The 23,410-nt window shown below is 41.3% G+C and overlaps 1 protein-coding gene across 11 annotated transcripts in view; it reads left to right on the plus strand.

Moving 5' to 3' along the window:
• The window catches only part of shank3a (SH3 and multiple ankyrin repeat domains 3a), a 134,522-nt gene that overhangs the window by 57,292 nt on the left and 53,820 nt on the right, over positions 1-23,410 (plus strand). For 8 of the 11 annotated variants that reach the window (XR_002166495.1, XM_019857173.1, XM_019857177.1 and 5 more), the window contains 6 exons: positions 3,394-3,471; positions 4,625-4,691; positions 5,840-6,075; positions 6,765-6,928; positions 14,187-14,368; positions 16,274-16,297. Coding sequence is in view for 10 of the 11 variants with exons in the window: in XM_019857173.1 (XP_019712732.1) it covers positions 3,394-3,471; positions 4,625-4,691; positions 5,840-6,075; positions 6,765-6,928; positions 14,187-14,368; positions 16,274-16,297 (751 nt within the window). In the remaining variant the exon portion in view is untranslated. The remainder of the gene's footprint in view (positions 1-3,393; positions 3,472-4,624; positions 4,692-5,839; positions 6,076-6,764; positions 6,929-14,186; positions 14,369-16,273; positions 16,298-23,410) is intronic. The other 3 variants (XM_019857174.1, XM_019857176.1, XM_019857183.1) reach the window with 1 other exon arrangement.

A 23,410-nucleotide genomic window follows, 5' to 3' on the forward strand; every position in this document is an offset into this window, starting at 1 on the left:
ATTGCAAAAGAATGAACCATCGATATCACAACGCAATACGTATTTCCAAATCTGTCAAAGTGAACTGACAATAAGTATTGATGTCCGCTCGCTGACATGTGCCTGAATGTTGTGTGGTGATGTAGTTTGGATACATCGACCACCCCTTTCTGTTGTGTTGCGGGTCAAATTGACCCGTGTTCATTTTTATAAAAATAGCTGAGTTCTGTTCTTCTATTCATTCTATAAAGATAGTATTAATGTACAGTAGTTCTCTTTGTGTTCAGGCCCGCATCTTCTTGACTTGGGTAAAAAGGAGTTTGGGCTCTTTGTGTGTCCTCTATTAGAGAGAAATCCCCGTTCTTCTCCCTGTGGAGATGCAACACCGAGATGAGCAGATTGATCTGTGAAACAGGCAGGCTTTAGCAGTCGGGGATCGGTGGGGGGGCCTCACGAAAAGCTCCAGACCCTCTTATCTCCACGGTCGTCTACAATCACGTAGCCAAATGGGCAGGCGCAATCCAAGCCGCTGTCTGAGATCAATACATCCAAAGGCGAGAGGATTCCAAACCGTGAAAGATGAGAGATTTTCTACATTTGTGGCAACAGGAGGAGTTTTTTGGTCATCGGCGATCGCAAGGTGTTACTGTCTGCTCACGTAAATTCGATGGATGTTTAAATTGTCACCAGGAGGGAGAGAGGCGTTGCCAGAGCCTTCGTAAAGTCAACTGAGAAACAAGTCAACTAATCAGTTCCACACAGAATGAATATGATCGCTCTTCTTTTAAATTACCAGAAAAACTTGAACTGGTCATGAAAAAAAAAAAAAAAATCACAAAATGAAGTGCCTGCTGCATCATCCAATGTGCAAACACAGTGGTGACAGGAAGCATCTGTCTTCTTCTATAAACATGACTGAACATGGTCAATTAAGCGACTGTAGTGTAAAGCCACACTGAAGATGTCTTGGAATGGTGTTCTGAGTGATTTGCTGTTGAAACACCGATGGTGCACGCACTAATTGGCTTCTCCGAGTCTCAATGTCCACCGTGTGCTGTCTTTGTAAACAAGAGGGAAAAAGGCTTACTTTTAGTCGCCAGCACGGAGTCCAATTAGCATACCACACTATGCGCGCACACCTAAACCTTATGTTTTTATTATGCTTCTAAATATTCCCCACTTGACGCTCAAAATCTCAACATCAAATGTGAACGTGGTTACTGCGCTGCAACCTCAACATGATGCATTGCAGTTACACAAACGACAACCACATTGTTAAATGTACCGGTTATGTGTATTGTTTGTATTATGTGGAGTGCTCCTTATATGCTACTTTTTTTAAAGTTATCTTACTTACTTTTACTTCACCTTTTGCTGAACCCTGTTTTTATAATCAATGTGGAAGACCGAAATGTACCCACACACACAAAGCACACACCCGCTGGAGGATGTTTTGGGATAAATCTTACAAGGTCATGGCTCAGTTAGCTTCAGAGTAGCTCTTAGCCTGCTACAGGCACTTTTCTTTCAACTTTTATGTACGCTCGTAAAACTGGTTGATGTCCAATAATATTTACATGTCTCCATCTTTAACCGAGGTCATCATATATCGGCGTTTGTTAATTAAAGGTTACAATGGACTTTTAAAACTGGTTTTGAAAAAGACATCATGGAAATTTCAGGATTAGCACCCATTAGATTAGAACCCATTATTTTTTTTGTTTTATTTATTTAGTAAATGGCTTGGAGGAGATCGATGTATAAAAACATGTAGATTATTTAGTCAAAATGTATTTATTTTACAAGAACCCCAATGAATAATGTTGCATATTTGCTTAATTTTATTTTATTTTGTGACAGACATTATTTTGTTTAGTTTTAAGTTTTGCAGTTGTTTTTGTTTATTGTTGTCATGATGTTTATTTATTGCGTATTGATATGTATTTGTGGATTCATGTTTTTTTTATTTTGTGTTATTATACAGCATTTTATTGTTTTTAGGTTCATTTTTTATGTATTTTATTTCTATTTACGTTGTCATTTTCATGTTTTTATTTTGTTCATTATTTTTCCTTTGTTTCTTTTGTTCTGCATGTATTGCACTCATTTCATGGATTTATGTCTTATTTGTGTTTCTTTTTTATACTTTATTACATTTGTTATTATCCGTATTTTCTACCTATTTAACATTTAACCATTTTAGATTTTATATAATTTCTTCATGTATTCAGTCATTTCTGAATTTCTGAATGCATTGTGACCAAACACGTGACTCACTGAATTTGCAGCCTCTGTGCTTGCCTGTGGACCAAAGCATGTCCTGTTCATTCTATGGTCAGTGTTAAATTACATATTGACCGCCCCTAGCCCCCAACGCCGAAGCTGAACAGCCAGCCCCCGCACGTGTGGGCCTGTAGATGTGTCCATCAATCTACTAGTGGATTTTACCTTGCCTTAGGGCTCTGTGTACACAGTTACACTAAGTACATGGCCGTGAGTTGGAAAAGAAAGACAGCTTGGGCTTCCTCACACTAACTATCAGCTCGGCTCAGTAATTGTACTTTAAAAAGAGGACATAATAGGACACATCCTGTTCAGCATGATGTACGCCAAGGATGGGCAACTTAAATGCTGGAACGAGCATGTCAGTGCTGGGGGGTCGGGGGGGGGGTCACATAAGACCACGCATTTCTTTTCCAGATATGTGACTAAAATGCTCTTTATGTAAATATGACGAAAAGAATATATTGAATAATTTGACACTGCAATGAATATAGAAAAGATCCACTATTACAAAAGGCCGAAGAAAACAACAAAATAACCGCATACTGTATTTTATTATTATTTTTTTTGCAATATGTCATATGTATGACTGTACTGTAAGTCTTGTTCACACTTCACATTGTTAAGACACTTGGGAACTGTTTTTAAAGTTGAAAATAAATGTAATACGGTATGCCATCTTTAAAGGACCAAAAGGATTTTTGCAAAGCATCTGATTGTGCTGGTGGACCTCACGTTGTGTTCGCTGCTTGTCGAGTCTTTGTGAAAAAAAAGTATATTGTGGTCACAAACAAATAAAAAGTCATTTTTCCGTCAAATGCCAAGTACAGCATAGATGATGATGTTGGCTCAAACATCCCCTCAGGCTTTTTCAGCTTTTTCTGCTCACTTTATGTTTCCGCGACAGCTCGTATATTGATCTCTTCTCTTCTCGAATGTTTCTCTCCCTCTCCAGCCAGACTTTAGTGCTATTTGTACAAGGTGACATTTAAAAGTCTGCACATACAGACAGTCATGTGACCTCCACCACACCTGTCTAATAGGCAGACCAATTAAAAGTTGGGGGGAAATGGCGCCCGTTCACCCGATTGTGGCAGCTCATAACACGAAAATGTCTTTATTGTCATTCAGGACAGCTGTGCTCGGGTTCTTCTCTTTCGGGGCGCCAATAAGGAAATCAAGAATTACAACAGCCAGACTGCCTTTCAGGTATGACCCTTCAGCTTAAATGGGGTACATGCATACTCGCGGTTTTTAACATTTTAAGCGCGTTGACATTGGTCGATATGATCCTATCCTGAAACTTATTCTGTGGTGTGCGGTTGGTGAAGAGGGAATTTTTTTTTCCGCCCCCCTAATATGCTGAGAACATGGTCGGCAATCTTTAATGTTAAACTTGTTCAATATTTACGATAAAACAACCTGAAGCGGGATACATACACCCCGACAATTGGGCCAAATTTAAGCATTTTCCTCCTCCATTTCCCACCGGTTTAGAAACCATCTATTGATCATAAATGTTAAACCCGTGCAATATTTAGGATAAAGTGACCGGAAGTGAGATATGCACATCCTGGAAATTGGGTCAAATTTGAATATTAGGTCAAAGTCAGCAAAGGCACAATTCTCAAATATCTCAAAATGGTTTGACTTAACGATTATCTTGTGGTGGGCAGTATATTAAGTGATTGTTTTTGTCCTCCCTGATCTGCTCAGAAAACAACCAGCAATGTTTAATGTTCAACTTCTTCAATATTTAGGATAGCAACTTCAAGCACAGGACACACATACTAACAATTGGGCCAGATTTTAATAATCAGTCTTATTACACACCACAGGATCACAGGCTCAGCATAAACGTTCAGAAATCTCATTATCAGACTTTTGCTGACTTTGATCACAAGGGAAAGAAAACGCTTGTTCCAAACCCAAGGCTCAGCCAAACTTTGCATTTTTTATTGAAAATATTGAACAATCGTAGCGGTTACGATTTTTCAACTTTTTCCAAGCACTTTGCTGACTTTGTTTACAAGTTGGGGGAAATATAATTGGCAATCATTCTGAGTCGTGGCCTGACTTTTTATCGTACATAGAGAACGGGGTTGACATTTATGATTGTCAGGTATTTTCTGTGCGCCTTAGGGAAAACTCATTCACAGCCCACATCACACGATAATCACTCAGGATTATCATTTCGAAACGTCCGACAATCTGGCCTTTGCCGACTTTGATCAGAGTCATACCGAGCAATTAGCAGTACGTGTGCACCCCGCTAAATAATCAAATTTGAGCACTGCAATGAATGTTCTTCTCTGTTGAGATCAACATTATGCTTCATAAAATGTCCGTCGTCATCCTCCAGGTGGCTATTATAGCAGGGAACTTTGATCTGGCTGAAATCATAAAGGTCCACAAAGCATCAGATGTTGGTGAGTGACTCGTATTTTGCCAATCCTTCCTCCAGGTTTTAAGGCTGTGAAGGCTTCAGATAGAAAGATGTCACGGCGGGGAGATATAAAAGGGACATGGAGTAAAAAGCAGGGAAGATGAAGAACGTGAGATTAAAGAGATGCAGAGAAGTTTTTGGCGGGGGAGGGGAGGGGAGTTATCAGATCCCCCATCCACCCCCTGCTGAACTAAACTGCTACATGCAGGAAAACTCTGCCATCTAGTGTACATATGCACAGACGGTATACACTGTACAACACAACAATACCAGCATGTGCATCCTTTTTCATGTAAGGCATACAGTCTTGCACGTTCTGCAATAGATCTTTCAAATAGCTTCAATTTCACTCAATTAGTATCAGTTGCAGTGGAACCTCTAAAACAAAATCACATTTTTTTTCAATGTGACAAAATGGAACATTGATTTATCTTAACCAAGGTGTGAATACAATTAATGGTACAACATTGAGATGGTCCGTATTAACTTTGGGACATTAAACCATAGGTTGTAACATCTAAATAATCCCATTATGCCTCCTTTTGTCTTAGTGTGTCTCTTACGCTCCCCAACGCCATACACGGCCAAGTTTGTCCTGTGATATCCTCTCTTGCATGCCATTTTGTCCCACAGTGTCTCATAATGTCCCATTTTGTACAATAGTCTCCCATAATTTCCCCTACTGTGTCTCATCCATTCCCACAATCTCCCCCATAATATCCCTTAAGACTGTGAACGTCTTATCACAACTCATTTTGTCCCTTAGTGTCCCATAAAGTCCTCAATTTTGACCCGTTTTGTCACCTAGGCTCCCAATGGTGTTACATCATGCCCCATTATGTCCTATGGGGTCCCCCTTTGTCCCATTTTGTCCTACCAGTAACCTATTACGTCTCATCATGACACATTTTGTCCCATAGTTTCTGACAATGTTTGTTGTTCCCATAGTGTCCCATAGGCTCCCCATTGTGTCGGATCATGTCCCATTACATCCTATAGTGTCCCGTAATGTCCCGTATTAATTGCCATTATATTATTGATTTTAGATATGGACATTATGGAACACAATTCGTATTGCTTTGAAAAGAATAAAATGGACCATCTCAAGTTTTATGTCATCGATATCATCAGTGCCTTTCCGGGAGACGCCCTCCTACACCAACCGTCGCCGGGTGACTGGCCCCACACCGTCCCCCCGCTCGCTGCTACGCTCAGCAAGCGACAACAACCTCAACGGCAATGACAGCATCCACGCCCTGCGGCAGATTCCTCGAGAGTCCCGCGGCCGCCAGCAGGGCCACTCCCCAGTGCCGTCGCTGCGGAGCCTGCCTGCTTTTGGCCAGCATCAGGGGGGCAGCCTTGGGGAGGTAAGACAGTGTCGAGCTACCGACACTGGCTTGTTTTTTCCCCACACAAAATGAGCTGACCCAATACTGTTAAGAGAAAGATGTTGGATGAAGTGAACTCAGAGATTGATCGTTGTTTTTGAAACTGACATCAAAGTGCTCTCGTGACCAAACCCAGAAAACAGGCGAGCCATGACATTCGCATTGAAGGCCAACGAGGTTACTTTCATTCGACAGCAAACGTCAGTTTAATGCAAAATGGCAGCCCCAGACATGGATGAAAACTGGTTAATGTGCTTTGTTCTTAGTCCACCAGCACAGCATTAATCAGAATACGGTATTCAGAATAGTGGGGGCTGATAGGAGTGAAAAGAAAATGGCTGCGTGACTTCAGTTCCCCTTTCACGATTTCGATGTTCACCTGTACGTGGAGGACACAGTCATCTACTCTTTCTCCCCCTTAGTTGATCTGGCTTTGGAAAACGTACATACAGTCTGATTTCTACGGAATCCAAATCACACTTGCTAAATTTAAATTGGTGTTAATTAGTAATAACTCCAAATATATGATCTTCACAAAAGAGTAGCCTGGTGAATATGGTTTTGGGCCTCGAGATCCCCTGCATGTTTTAGATGTTTCCCTCCTCCAACACACCTAAACATCTAAAATGATCTGAACTGAATACGCACTCCTTTGCTGTGATTTCCAGAGTCGTCATGGCGACTTCCCCGACAGCAGCCTCCAGAGCACGGGCAGTTCCAGGTCATCTCATTCCCGCTCGCCTTCTCTGCATCAGTCCCACGATGACGACAGGCCGGTACCCAGACGCTCCCACAGCCACGGCTACCCCCATGGACATCGGGGAAGACTCAGGTCTGTAATGTTTACTTTTCACTCTAAAACGGGAGAGGCATGCGTTTGTATGGGTGTGGATGTGGATGAGATAAACTACTCACCCTTTGAAGACACCTGGCACCTCCTCCTCCTCCTTGTCATTCAATCCGAAAACATGAACTGCTTCTGCCGTGTTGTAAACTCTTGTTGCGGGTAAGTATAAATGGAAGGCCGGATTTGTTCGGGCTTCTCATTTTAGCCACATCTTGGCCTAATTGGCCTCCTTGATATGCAGAGTTAAGACCTTGTTCCTTGTGCGCATTACCCTTACCCAGACGCTTTTTACAGCCTACGAGCATACCCTTGAAAAATTTCCCTCAATAATACGACATTCTTGTTTACTGACCATCTGTTTATGACTCCGTTTAGATCAGATGGTTGACCTGCGCATTTGTCACAGACACACACAAAAAAAAAATAGGTGCTATTTCTATGAATAAGTTGCTTTATTTACTGTAGAGCTTTTTTAAGATATGCAAAGATACAAATCAACTCGTAACAACTAAAATTAGAACATATTTTTTCTTCAAAATACTGCGGTGAATAAAGATAATTCAATTTTAGAACCAAAAGTTGTTTCTTCCACTTTGTGCTCTGTGGCATGGTCTGATTAATGAACATGCATGATCCTCAAGTAACCGCTTTAAAAACAGTGAGCTGAATACAGTTTGCTGTTGTTGTGGTTCTGAATCAGGAGATGGCATTTGGTTGCCGCTAAGTGCAGGGGTGGCCCTAGTCTAGTGGAATACAGGGCCATGCCACCCCAAAATCTTGAAAATGCCTTACCACCTTTAACAGAAAGCTGTTTTCAAAATAAATATAAAATGTAAACAATACATTATTGCTTGCTTGATTTCAGTGTGTTTAATAAATTAATTTCCAAGAATGTCAAAGCAGACCTTGCATGGTTCTGTATGTGGCCCTTGCATGACAAAGTTTGGACATGTTTTTAGCTTTTTTATTGGCCTTTTGTATTTTTTTAATTATTAAACTGCACCTGACCCCAAAAAAGGAGCAGTGACAAACTGCATCATCTCAGAAAACTCCCACTCGCATATTGTTACATAATGAAAGTTATGCTTAATGTTTTGTTGATGTAGTGAAACCTTTCAGGGACGGTGGTTACTAAAGTGGTCAGCTTATCATGTTATCAGGTTACAGGTTATCATTATTGGTGCATGAAAGGATTAACTAAATTTAACTCAACTGTTAATTTGAGTGCAAATCTTGCATGAAAAATGGTCTGCACTGTCATTTTGTAATATTTGCTCCTTTTGGTTTTAAGTTTTAACGTCAATAGCAGTCAACTTCTTTTTTTTTAAACACTTGCTTGACCTTTGCAATACGCCTTTGCGCTGTTTTATTATTACCTTTTTTTTTTGTTGTTGTAACAATTAGGCGGCAGTTAATGAAGGTGACTTAACATAGTTAATACATGTTTTATGTGAAGGACAGACTGAACCTTGAACAAATGATTTATTATTTCCATTAGTTTCTATGGGGAGACAACCTGAAGGTCGTAACAGATCGCATTTCCCAAACTTCCTTCTCTTTATGCCTACAGGCACACATTTAGCCTATAGTTCATCAAATTGGACAGGTTAAAATATCAAAGGGACCTAATAAATACAAAAGCATCTTAAAATATCCCATTGCTCTATATTTGTCGTTCCTTGGCCTTGATTGTCATTGCCTTATTTCTAATGAGATAGCCCATTATTTGCATGGCAAAAGACAGACGATTATCAGATGCAAAGCACAGTGCTGATGAGCCTTTTTTTTCCTTTTAATGGCCTGAGAGAGACAGAGAGAGCGAGAGAAGTCAGAGCAGCTGGAATAAATAACAAATATTTTAAAAATAATAATTATCAAAAAGATTGTAGAACACAAAAGTAAACAAAAAAATTTAAATAATAATATAACAAAAAATGTACACAAACAAAATAATCAGTGACTTGTTTCAATCAACAAAATATAACATGTAACATACCTGTAATTCAAGTGAGAGTGGCAGTAAACAGCTTGAAGTGTCACGGCACCTCTGCCTTTATAGTTGTAGAAGTATCTGTACTTTAATTGAGTACAGAGCCATGAGCACTTCTGCCACATTTGAAAGCAGTCAGCTCAAACAAAGCTGCTGTTAACTCTGAAAAACATCAACGCGAATGCCATCTCGTGACATTTTCACATTCAACTTTGGGTCGCAGCCGCTCGCGCTGGGGCTGCAATATTGTCTCGTTATCTGCGTGTTAACCTGCCGTGGGCTTCGCAGATCCAATCAGGCGCATTATCCTTCACATGTGATAGGAGTCATTTATTTGTAATTGTTAAGTCAATTCTGAAGCGCTTCCAAGGCCAAAATGGCAAAGGAGGTTCTTTGGTCATGGCCACGGCATGCTTGACAGGCAGACATTAGCGTTATCGGCTTAGTGGTGATGTAAATGTGGGTTGTATTAACTAAGAATTAAGCCGTTAGGGAGATGGTTTCATTAATTTGACTTGACTGCAGAACAACTTTCGCTGTGCAGTGAACCGCTTCTATTTGTGCGGAATTGGGATAGAGCTGTAGCAGTATATAGTCATCGACTTGACACTAGACCGGTACCTATACCGTACTTGTGAATCACACAATTTACTTATTCCAGGCATGATTCTGATGGCAGACTGGTTTTCTGCCATGCCGGGTCGGTCGGCGGTGTTGAAGGAGTTTCTTGGAGATATGTGTGATCATGATGATTTGGTGGCAGAAAGCCAATCCTAACCTTTGTCATTAGACCATGTCTAACACTGGGGCAGGTCTAACGTGAAATATTTCATCCATAAATATCTGAATAGCAGTTATAAAAACTATCTGAATCCTATTTCTAAAACCAAACCATGGGGTAGCTCAGCTCTGGTGGGAGTGGAGGCACACAAATAATTCGGACTGAGAGGCGTGCTCCCAGTGCTCAGTTAAGTCCCACCATATCGAGACACTCGTGCACAATTAGCGCACTGCATTTGAAAGGAATGAAATGAGCCACTTTGATCAACCATGATTGAAGATGGCTATAACCACTCCCACAGTGGCGCAGCCCTCTCTCTGATCTGCTGGCCTGCGCTCGTCTGCCAAACTACCAGCATCGGGTCCATTCCACCACTGTGAAGAGCAGCGGCACCCAAGTCCGTTTCTTAAGAGCCCCTCTCCATCCTGTTTTAAATGTCTTGCTCCTCCAACACACGTCATTCAAACGTTCAGCTCATCAGCAGAAGCCTGATAATGATCCTAATCATTTGAATAAGGTCTGTCGGAGGAGGGAGACATCTAAAACAAGCTGGACAGCGGCCCTCAAAGATCAGGCCAGAGCACTCCTCGTATAACTGCGATCGTGTCTGTGAAATTACCAACACGAGGTTTAACTTGCTTTGACGCAATTACGTAAAACTGAGCAAAACAGGCATGTGCACCCCTGTTAATGCATTATTGCTTACTCTTGGCATTAGGTTTGGTTTGGGTGTTTGTACATGTGGGTTATTTCATGTGTTCAACTGTAAACACAGTAATAAGGGTTAGGTGTCACTTGACTTGGACATGGAAATAGAATCGGAACCGCCAGTATAAATCCAGCCTTAGGCTAATCAATTCCTCACCTTGCAATTTCCATGGATGCTGATTGCAATCGTGTAATATATGCAGTTGCATTGCGTTTGACTTTCTGCATCGCTGTTCATTGACTTTGCCATTGTTACTGAGGCCAGGCTGGTTGTTATTGTAAGAAACAGATCTGCAACTTGCGTGAGCACATAATGGATCCTGCAGCTTCTATTGTTCCTTTCCAAGAAAGGAAATACTGTATGTGAAAGGGAAGAAAAGCAGCAGTCAACAGAGTAAAGATGGAATATGCTTCTCATGAATCTGTTGTTGTTGTTGTTGTTTTGTTTTTTTGTTTTTTTAATCGAACCACTGTTAGTACCTTTGCAATACTCCATCACCTCCATTTAACCTTAATTTCCTGTAGAGGCACATTTTTTAGTACAATTATAGTCATCTTAATTACATTCTCAGTGTAAAGTGCAAGCATCTGTTTGGTTTTTTTCGTAATAAATTCCTGTGTAAAAATTGAAAAAGAATTCAGGCAAAATTCAAATAAAAACAGTATGAATGAATAGTACTAAATGAACTGAAATGGCACATTTTTAAGTACATTTTGATAACTGTAGACATTGTGTGAAAAACAACTCTGGTGAAAGTTATAGTACTGATTTGATTAATGTATTTAAGTTGTGCATGGATGGGAAATACCAATCAAATTGAATTGTGCTTCTCTCAAGGTTGCATCATTGCTTTTGATTTTCCCTGCTTCACACCCTCCATGTCGTTAAGTACAGGAAGTATTGCATCACTGCAAACGCTGTCATGTTAATATGTTCAAACACGATACCTGTTACCCTGTTGCCTTTCATAATGCACAAGTCGGACATCACACGAATGGCAGAGGGATGAAAAGAAGCACTCGTCAACCGATTCACTTCTCAAGGCTGCCTTGTCACTTTGTGCAATGTCGTGTCCCCTGCCTCTTGCCTCACCTCTCCGCCTGGTCTTGTTCCGACGCCAGGGTCTAAACATCAACATGCGGCAGTCGTCCCCATCGGTCCCCCGCTCCCATCAGCCCCCACTGTAATTGGAAAGCCGTCAGCAAGCTGTTGTTGCTTGTAGATGGCGATGGAGAGAGAAGGGTTGGTGTGGGTGAGGCGGCGGAAGCCATTGATAAGAAGAGTAGAGTCTAGACGGAAGGGAGCAATCAGTTAAATGAAAGCTATAACGTGAGTGATAAAATTGATGGGGCCAACACACTGACAAAAGGGAGACGGGCGTGCTCGAAATACATCAGCGCAATACTGTCTACTGTATTGATCTGAATCAATATCAGTCTTGCTTACAAATACTAACGGGCCAGTTCCCATGAGAATTTTCAGTAGACTTTTGAACAAAAATAACCTGGAGTTTAAAACAAGTTTCCGATAGGTAATAATGGCCTTTAAACACCTTTATTAACTGTACAGACCATGTGTAAGGTAAAATTCTCAATTCTCATAGAAGTAAAATAATTTCACCATTGTTCATAGTAAATAAAATAAATAAATAAAAATTACAACAATGCAACACTCTGCGCTTTATTTACAGAGTAAAGCCTACATGCCATAATTGAGGCCGCATGCCGCATAAAATGATGTGGCGGGCCGGATCTGGCTCGCAGGCTTTGAGTTTGACACCTATGTTTGAAACTAATTGAATACTCATTAGAGACAAATGAAGCTTCACAACATTGTGATCAAAAGACCTCCACATGCGAGCGTCATATTTTTGACCCCTTTTTGACTAAATTCTCATAGCACCTTGCAGTAGCACAATGCTGTGCAGCACAACCGCAATCAGAAACAGCTTGTTTTTATTCTCCTCCATTTCCTTGAAATCACACGGCTAATATCGTATTTACTTATGATATTACTAATGTCATTGACTGTGTTTAATGGGCCACAAAATAGAATTTCAGCAAACTTTGTGGCTTCATTATTCCGCACTCAAACAATAACATTTATTGCACAGTTTGTGGGAAATGTGCAAGGAATTACTACATGTATTCCTCTTGGTCATTATTTTATACTATGTTATTTTTCTATTGAATGGAATGCTCTGGGATAGATTATCGAGAGGAGCCTCCATAATGGCGCAAAATGTTGTTTCCTCACAAGTGAGGGATAATCATGAAAAGTTATCGCAAACAAATGACAAATACTTAATAACTCCAAATACGATCTTAAAGTTTCTGCTCTTGAAAACATACGCATTCAACAAATTTTTTTGAACAGTTTTGCAACTACAACCTGGAGTTAACCACCAAAACTATGCCTTGAAGTAAAGAAATAATCTTGTCAAACTTAGGCCGTCATAAAACATTTATTAATTCTCTCGGTGCATTTTTGGGAAAGATTTTAACATTGTCTCTCAAGTGTAGAAAGAAGTTAAATGAGCATTAAATCTTATAATTTTCACTTTTTGGGTAAGTCTCATCATAAGTGAGTATTTTTAGAACAGAACACTTCTAAAACACTTGTAAATCCTCAAACAGAGCTGCGGGTGGTGGCATATCACAGTTGTGCCACCTGTGCCTCAATTTGAGCCTGGAAGAAACCTGCTTGTTGTTATTTTCAATTGCATTTTAATTTCAAAAGCTTACAGAGCTTTACATGTGTCTCTAGTATGGTATTAAATGCCCGAAAGGAGAAGCGAGAGGAGGAGGAAGAGCGGGATGACGAGTATGCCGAGGGCACGTGGTTGGGATTGTGGCGACGGAGGAGGGATGAATGAAAACTATAGGTGGAGCTCTGCCACCGCTGTAATTCGCCAGCTTTCACCGTGCGTGTGAGGAGATGCTGGCGGCGAAGATGGAGGGGCGGAGCAACAGTTCAACCAAATGGGCTCAAGCTTTTCACCTAAACCACCCCCGCCGCCTTTCCTTCCCGCTCTCGCGCACGCACACACACACACACACACACACACACACACACACACACACACACACACACACACACACTTGAGATCCAGGGTGTGCACAGGGACCACCAGTGCAATATGTTGGAGTGGTCTGCGTGCGTAAGTCTATCGTGCTCATAGAGGGGCTTGTGCAGGCTGTCAAAGGGAAGGGGAGCAACACAACAACAGCAGCGGCGGCAGTAGTAGCAGCAGCATTGGCAGAGTGTGTGTGAGCGCATGCATGTGTGTGAGAGAGAGGAGTGGTGGAAGGAGAGGAGGAGGGGGAAAGAAAGAAGGAAGGAAGGAAGGAAAGCGGAGGGGCTCACGAGGAGAAGGGGAGCAGAAATCCACGCTCCCCCCGAGACAGGAGGGATCCAAAGGTGTTGGGATCCGTAGTCCCATCCCAGCGGGGAGACGGGCGGGATACGCATCCCTCCTCTCCGTAGGGGGCTTCTGCCAACTCAGGATGACTAAGAGGGGATTCCAACGGGATCTATCGCACGGGAAGGCACCTCACTATCTTGATTTTGCCAGTGGATCTTCCCCCGTGGAACACTGACGGCTATCATTTCAACGCAAACCTTTTATGAATCCCTCCCTGTCCGCCGCGAAGACCAGGGGCCGTCAACCTCCGGCGGCCCCGCGGACCATCATGTCCGTGACCACGGGCTTTGGCTACCAGCTGCCCGGGATCACCACGGTGACCTATGTGTTTGTTTACAGCCCCGGCTCGGTGCAACGGGACCCGAGCCCGCCTCATCACACGCCGCCGACGCTGATGGGCGCCCGCGGGCCCAAGCGGAAACTCTACAGCGCTGTCCCGGGTCGCACCTTCATCGTCGTCAAGCCGTACACGCCGCAGGGAGAGGGGGAGATTCAACTTAATAGAGGAGAGAGGGTCAAAGGTAAGATGGCCTCACCTGCTGTTTTCCAACATTTGTTGTCATGAGACAAAAGTCACTTATTTTACATTGGGAAAAATACGACAGTGCAACAACAAACAATAATATTATAAAAAGTTGAGACACAGGTTAACTGCCAAGTAATGGCCGAGCATTTATTTGCTCTGCCTGTCAGTGTACGTCGCTGGCATGGATAGATGAACACATTGTAACTTTTTCCAGCAAGTCATAGTGTTTCTGGATGGGAAATGTATATTTTTGTACTCCATTTTCAAAATAAAGTTCAATCATTCAATCAAAATCATTTGTATGAAATAAATCATTTTTGGACGGATTAACTAAAATTGGACAGTTTTGTGAGGCACACCTGTACTGCTATAGTGTTTGTTTTGTGGTTGTATGTGTGCACGTGTAGAGGGAATACCTTCACTAAAGCAGAGCTGTTCCTAAAAGCAATTTGTATGTTATCATGCAACAGATGTAAGGCAACAGAACTGTACCATTTGCCTTCTGGGGTGGGAAGGGAAAAAGTCAAAAATAAGATGCGGAATGTTGTATTTGTATTTGCCCATTCCGATCTTGGCATACAGCTGCTGCATGACAACAGGACTGTACTATTTTTCATTCTGGGCTGGGATATCCTGTTCTTTCGTCGAGAATGTCAGAATAAGTTCCTCAAACGACATCACCTGGAGTGTCATTTTCGGGTTTTGTTGGTTAATCTGTATGTTTCCATGGAACAAATGTGAGCCAGGAAGACTGTATCTTTTTTCAATTCCGGGGTGGAATCAAATGTTTCTTGAACAAAATTGAAGACAAATCGTGGAGTGTTGTATTTTTTACTGTCAGCATCCAATAGATGTAAGACAGCAGGACCGTACCATATTTTTTATTCAAGGGCAGGGGAAATGTTTTCAATTTTTTTTCTGTGACACATGGTATTGTTTTTTGTTTTTTTTTTTTGGCGGGGTGTGGGGGCATGTTTAGATGCACCAGTCGCATATTTTTGATTCTGGACAGCGAAACTGCTTTCACAGATGGATTAGGTTATACCATTTCTTATATAAACTCGTGGAGTGCTGTATTTGCACGATTTTTAGTCTGAGGAAAGGGGCACAAATTTGTAGCGATGTTTGAATTTCAATGAACACAGTGCACAGATGCAGAGTTTGATTTGCATCTTCTCCCCATGCCTGCGTGGGTGGGTTTTCTCTGGGTATACATTCCAAAAACGTGAATGGCATGTTAATGGGATACTCAAAATTTTCCCCAGGTGTGATTGAGAGCGCGAATCGTTCTTTGTCTCCGTGTGCTCTGCGATTGGCTGGCAACCAGTTCAGGGTGTCCATGCCTATTGCTCGAAGACAGCTGGGATAGGCTCCAGCACGCCCGCGACCCTTGTGAGAAGAAGCGGATTCGAAAATGGGTGGGTGATATATATATATATGTATATATATATATATACATATATATATATATATATATATATATATAGGGGTGGGGGGGCATGCAAAAGGCATGCAAAAGGCATCAACCTATCATTCAAAAATATGAAATTCCACCTCGGAGTTCAAATGGTACTGTCCTATTTGCCATTTCCACCTCGGAGTTCAAATGGTACTGTCCTATTTGCCATTTCGAAATCATCAGTGCCATGACTGCAAAAAGTGAAGAAAATTGTGATTCTTCCCAAACAGTGTAATGCTTTATATACATTTTTCTGCCTCATGTTGTGCTTCATTTTTGTCATAAATGTTGCATTTATTTTGTTTCTGCTTTACACAGAGCTGCAGTGGCTCGACTTTTCATCTGTCTGTATCTGTGTGTGTGTGTGTGTGTGTGTGTGTGTGTGTGTGTGTGTGTGTGTGTGTGTGTGTGCTTTTTGTCTCCATCCATGCCTCACTCAAGACTTTGACTGTAATGACGTAGAAGGTAAACAGCATACTGTTCTTTTCAACCCTTGCCACTGTCCTCCACATGTCACCCCTCCGTGTGCACCGTATAGTGAGTACACCCTGTTTGAATCACTGCGAGTGGTTTTAGCGAAGCTGACGGGATGGGCATCTTACTTCTGCAAGCAAGTGAGAATCATCACCGATTACGTGGAATTAGATGGATCATCCGGTCTTTTCGTCATGGTTTTTTTTCCACAGCAGGATTTCACTACTTGGCAGAAATTGACAGAGTGCCTCAATGGGCCGCTGTTGAAATCGAAACAGTAATTGAGTGGCGTTGGGCGGGCCAAGTTTTAGATTTGGTTATAAAAACTGCAATATTTTGTTTCCTTACATGACAGACTGTTGGGAAGTAAAAGTAGTCTGGATACCCAGAATTAGCTGTTGGCGGACAGTGACTTGTCACTCGGATACTTTTACAAGGTGATCAACGGTAAACTGCACATGTTTGATGCATTACTTTTGGGTGAGGTCATTTCGCTCTGAGCTTCAATCGCAGCATTCTTCCATTTGTTTGATTTCAAAATCTGTTACTGTAATAACAATGATCATTCCTTCAACTGCTTTCTAAAATGCGTATTTTCCAATTGGAAGTCTTTTCCAATGCCCATCCTTCGTCCGAAGAGAGTGCATGCAGATTCAAACAGGCCAACTGTGTCAACTTCCTCTTCTCTGGTGGCATTCTCCCATTTGAGCATGCGACCCCCGCCCCCTCCTCCCGCCTGTCCACAGATGAACCCTAGCCCCACTCTCGAGCCCACACACACCACCAAACCCCACTTTGCATCCATCACTGTGGTTCATACCCACATTAGCTTAATGAAAACACTTCAAAGAGAGTGAGTAGTAGTTGCACTCAGGTTTGACATCACTCACACTCTCTTTACATTGTCCAGGAAGCATATTATACAAGTATTTGATATCGTATGTAACACTGTAGACACCATACAGTTACAAAGGCTTCCTTTTTGACTGTTGCATGATGATACGATTCCACAGACCGTAGCCAGTGGACATCCTTCCACATGTGCTCACGTGTTCCAAATGGGGTCTTTTGTCTACTTTAGGGTGACAATGTTGCCATTTTCATTCCTATTACTGATTCAAATGGCAAACAATTCAGATTTGTTCCGCCCAACAAAGCACAATTATAGCACATTAGTGTAAAACCGTGACATCTACTGAAACGTTTTGGGGTTTTTGGCGGAGGTCTCAAGGACAGCACGGTCGTACGCGGGTAGCACGTCTGCCTCACAATTACAAGGTACTTGGCTTGAATCTGAGCTCAAAATGTATTGTATGCTTGTATTATGTCTGAAAAGTCATTGGTTTTGGAGTAAAAAGTTATCATCTGAGGAGACAGTTATAGCCTTCCAAGAAACAATCATCCAATAAAAGTTTAAATGTGAGGAATAAAACTTCTAACAAACATACATTTACAGTGGTGGCTTGAGATACAAGTTCAAGTTTTTCCGTGACTATGCTGAAATATTATTCATTAATAAACATATGTGTAACTATAAAATAATTTAGAATAATGGAAAGAATTCCCTCTGGTGTGCATGCCTTGGCCACCAGGAGGCAGTATAACACAGTCATGAAGACACAAATGAAGAAGACTTTCACATCTTCTCTAAGTGACAGTAAACTGTGTTAGTAATCGTTCTTAGCGGAAGTTAAAGAATATATGCCTGTGCATATTGCTTAAATTGTCTTCCTACATGTGTTGTTGCCCCATTTGTGTTCAACTTAAAGGATTTTAACACAACAACTATCAATGCTATAAATTCACTCATCGATGTTGTTTTTTCTTACATATTAGCATTCAGGTAGCGGAAGCCAGACTTTTGTGGTTCTTGTTTTATGTTGATTTTGACCAACTTCCACTGAAAGGGGCAAAAAAAAAAAATGTTTTTAGTGTTTGCCAAATTGCTGCTCGTTATGAATGAGTTGAATTGACGACCAGACAATGCTCATATCTCAAATTTTTTTCTCGCAAGTCAAAGCAAAAAATTGGCCAAATGGTGCGTATCTCCCAAAAAAAAAATTGGCAAGTTAGGTCATTCATTTCCGCTGTGTTAGGAAATGACCAATCCTTCATCCTGCCGCTAATGCGAACTTTAGTCTTCTATCCCGGTCCACGCAGCAACCGTGTACACAAATGCTTCCACTGGCGCATGGCTGCCAGGACCGCGGTGGGCCATCGTGGCAAAACCATCTGGCTCTGTTATGCAACATTGGCCATCACTCTGTGTGCCATTTGCCTTGCCCACGTCATGTTGGGGACGTAAACATTTAAATGGATGTTAAATTTATGGCAAAACTAACAGTATTTGGCCTCTAAATAACAGCTGCTACATTAGCTTATGATGGGGTGAATAGTGGCTGTTCAATTGCAATGCCAAATTCACCACTTCAAGCCACTGTACTTTGGTAAATTGACTTTTTAATTGTTTGGTTCTCTGGAGAGCAAATTTTGATATTAAACAACCAGGTACATTTTTTGCCAGCTGTCTCGTTATAATAGCGTGCGTGTGAGTAAGCCTTTCTGATTTTTTTACCGGATTGTAACGTCACTGTCTCGCTAATTTACATAACCCTGCCCCCACGTTGAATTCTCAGTTAATATTTGGCAGCTTGGCCGTACAGAAATCATAATCATGTTAAAGACAAAAGATAAAAAGAGCTACAGTGTTCGAAGCACTATATTGTGATGTGCAGCACATACTCAGATGTTTGACGAAGTTCTACATGTTTTTGTTTGGCATTGTGTCATCAATAATTTATTACACATAACAATTTGACATCTTGGTTGCAGATTTTAGCAAGGATCATGCAAGTTGGCACATAACATTTGCTTTCGCGGGCCACATAAAATGATGTGGCGTGCCAGATCTGGCCCCAGGGCCTTGAGTTGGACACCTGCCACACTAAACTAATTTAAAAAAAAAAAAAAAAAGAAAAAAAAGAATTCAGGATGCCTCCATTACAATTTAGTGGACTGCCACTGGCAAAACCAAATGTAGCGCAGAAACAAAAATTCCCCTTGTCACTTTTTTATGGCATTTCATGTGTGTCAACCAAAGAATGACCAGTCCCCCTTGAGGCATGAGAGAAGCTATTTTAAAGGCGACCGACCCTGCCTTTGATACATAATGCATTTCGTCTCATCTGCATTCATAAATGGATGGACTCGTTAATAGTAATAGTGCTGCTCATTTGCGACGGAGGACGAAAGGAAGTCAAGCGGGTTAAAAAGCAAAGAAAGGAGACAGCGTCGTGTTTCATGGGAGGTCATGAGCGTGCCTTATTAAAGCCCGGATTTGCGATACCGCTCTTAAATTGGTGATCAATGGAGCGTGTAGGTGTACCTAATGAAATGTCCGTCTAGTGTCTATGAAATATCAAAACATTGGGCTGCTTGTACCCTGAAGCTGTCATACTGCTTCGCATTGCAAACATGACAGTAATTCATTGAGAGCTAATTAGTTTGTTAACAATCTCCCAGCCCGCTACACACACGCACACACACACGCACACACACACGCACACACACACACACACACACACACACACACACACACACACACACACACACGCACGCACGCACTGATCAGTGTGGTCTTGTTAACACTTTTGTCAATCGCCAGCTTTGCCGGAGGAGCACCCTTACGATCAGATCAGACTAGGTAAATTAATTAGAATGATTGAGTTTCAGTATTTGACATAATCAGTGTATCATTATTCTAGTATTGAATTATTGATGTGCATGTAGACTTTTTGTTGGCCATTGTAGTGGCTAGGAGGCGTAGTAGTAGTCGTAGTCTATATCGAGCTAAACTCAACAGAATTTTATTTTGGACTTCAGACTTGGACAAATTCCACTCATCTTTGTTTTTGTATACTTTTATAGAGAAGGACGACGATCCAGATTCAGACGGTAAATACAGCAGTCTTAGATCCCAACGCTACACTATAATGTGAAAGTTGTAAACTAAGAGCTAGCAGTAGAATGGAGCCTCTAAAGTTGAACACTACCAGGAAGTCTAAATAGCAAGCGACAATGAATGTGCTCCCGTAATCCCTTTTTTCACTCTGTATTGAATTCGTACTTCTGATTTGGGCAAATTCCAACCAATATCGATGACTTCCTATTCAATTTCAGGCACTGATCCATGATAATTTTTTAATTTTTATGTTATGTGTTGATGTATGAGATAGGTGGCAGGGGCACGTTTTTCCCTACTTTTCAACAATCATCTAAATAATCCTCAAACATTAGACAGCATAGGCAAAACAGCTTCTCAATTCAGCTTGAACCATCTTTCTGGGATGCCTGTTTTCAAATGGCCTCATTTGGGAAAATTCCCTTGTAGAAGTACAAACCCTGGAATTCACCCAAAATGGCGGCTTCAAACCAAAATGGCCAACTTCCTGTTCCATCCCAGGCATGGGTCCTAGAGGGATTTCCATGTGTGCTGTTATGATAGACATGTCCACCCAATCTTGTCTTGATCGTGTTGGGGCATTTTTTTTTCTAATAGACTTTCTTAGAATCCTTATATTGATGTATATGAGTGAGTTTTAGGGACCCCTAAAATACAAATAATTGTCACCGGAAGCACTGGGTTACAGAAATGTGGTCCTTTTTGGGCATGTTGAGACCCCCACTCACAAACTGATGATTTTAAACCCCCCTTTTTGTGTTTTGGAACAATTGCCACCAAAAAGACAAAGCAAAACAGAGGTGATGATGCAAGTGAAATTGCACTCTTGTTGTGGAGAGAACATTCGGATTCATGCAACCTTGGGGACAGCCGACTTTCGAGGGTCTACTGTATTTGATTTAAAAAATTTGTAGTCGTAGTGGTGTAGCCTCGAACTGTATGTTGTAGAAAATTTAGTTGTCTTTTTTTTTTCCATGTTCAGCTTTCCATAATGTTGCTGTCAAATGAAAAGCACATATCTCTGCAGGTTTGTCGAGAATATTTTGTATTTGCCGACGTGTCTGCATGCACCACATGCACAGAACTGCACACAAATTGATCAATGTAACCTGGTGGATTGGTGATAAAGTGCTGCCTCCAGGAGTGAAAATATGTGATCTATTATTCTACTGCTTTTTAGAGGGATTTTTTTTTCTTATCACTTTTGTTTCATTTTTTTACTTTTTTCTTCCTTTATTCGAAACACCAATTCAAAAACTTTTGCATTGAGTTGCATGTCATCAAATGAAAAAAAAAATCACACAAAAGTTGCAGATACGTGCGTTTCATTGGACAATGACGAAATTTACAGTTTGAATGTTGCACAGAGTAACCATTCTTTTTTTTTTCCTCATCTACAGTCAAAGATGACTATCTGGACTCAGATGGTAAATACTGCATTTTGGTTTCAGGTCATTACTGCAGATTAGCAAAATAGCAATGCATATTATTTTAAAAACATCAAAAATCCTTTTACTTTAATTAATGTCTTTTCAGATTTTTGGTGAACTGCCTTTACAGACGCATCTCAATAAATTTTAAAATAGGGTTGAAAAAAGTTTTTTTTTAATTTCATTTAATTTAAACTGCATGTATGCACATGTATATTGAGTTTAACTTTTTTTTCTTTTTTAAATTTAACTCCTCAAAAATATGTTTTATTCATATTCAAATTTAGTGAGCTGCACTTGTATTCAAAACACACATTTGTTGAATTTACTCATGCTATAAAGCTGAAACTGCGTTTCGCGAGGAGGAGGAGGAGGAGGAGGATTCCATTTTCATTGATGAGGGTGAAGGTAAAAGTGCATTGTTGAAATTAACTGGGGATGACAAAGTGCTTTAAAACAAGTCAATTGTGCTGCCCCTGTTAATGATGTGCGTGCCTTAGGCTACACTGTTACACTCCTGTTAATAGCTTTGAATAGTGAACAAATAAATAAATGAAAAGCTCATTGGAGCTGGAAAAATAAAGCTAATGCTACCTTTTTCTCTCCCTCCAATTTATGAACGATTCACATGCTGTGCATTCAGCCATAATAGTCTTCTTTAAAAGTGTCCATAGTGTATGTCGATAGTTTTCTTTTCCCCTTACCGCGTCTGTCATCCAAGACGACTGACTGACTTGGAAAAGCTCCAGCAGTGATTGGAGGCTGTGTGTGAGATCAATATTGTAGTCAGCCTTCGTCCACACACACACACAATCACACGTGCGGCGTGCCTGCCTTCCGCCGTTTAGAAGGGTCGTCCGCATGCGGCTCCTTTAAGCACACTGTCTCAGGGTAATGAGCTCGCCTTGCCTTTGTGCATTTACTGACTACCACTGGAGCACAGCACGAGCATACACAACGGGACTGTGTGTTTTAGTGTGTTTTGAGTATGCGCGGTTGCGCACTCTCCATGTATGTCCGTCCATGTGCCTCCCGCTCTCGTACATGCTCACGCTAACCTTGTTGCCCGTTTTTTTTTCCCCTCCTTATGTCTTCCAGTTCTCTGTCTTTATTGATCTAATCCCGTGGTCTAAATGGTCATCTCGATGAAAAGGCGACTCACCGTCGCCGTGGTAACCGCAGTAATCGCATAGAGCTGCCACAATCACCGCAACCTGGTTACGTTTTGCAGTCGGCATATTTTGGTTTGCAGTGGTGTGCGATCTCGGTGGAACAACGAGTAGTAGCGTTGCTACTATCGCGGCTCTGCTTGTACACACCCTGTGGCATGAGCACTGAAATAATCAGAATACGTACGTTGTATTTTCTATGTATATATGCGTGTAGGTTGCGAGACAGTGATGAGTTGTGTTTCAAGAAGTAGTTGTATTTGCCTTTTTTTTCAACAGTGTAGAATTGTCAATTTGTGCGCAATTCCGCATTCACAAACTCAATCTGATCTCGATTTTTCTACATCGAGAGTGTAATGACATCCAACAAGTGAGACTTTGATCAGAAGTGCTCAAATACGGCCCGGTTGTCGGTATCTGTGAATACTGAATAGTTTTACAATTGTTAGCCCCTGTAATTTTCCAAATAAATCGGTAAACAATCTTAACACACTACACACCACTGGATGGTCACTCAAAAAAATCTTTACTGACTTTATCGGAA

This window comes from Hippocampus comes, unplaced genomic scaffold (assembly GCF_001891065.2).
Source record: "Hippocampus comes isolate QL1 unplaced genomic scaffold, H_comes_QL1_v1.1 scaffold186, whole genome shotgun sequence".
Classification (NCBI taxonomy): Eukaryota; Metazoa; Chordata; class Actinopteri; order Syngnathiformes; family Syngnathidae; genus Hippocampus; species Hippocampus comes.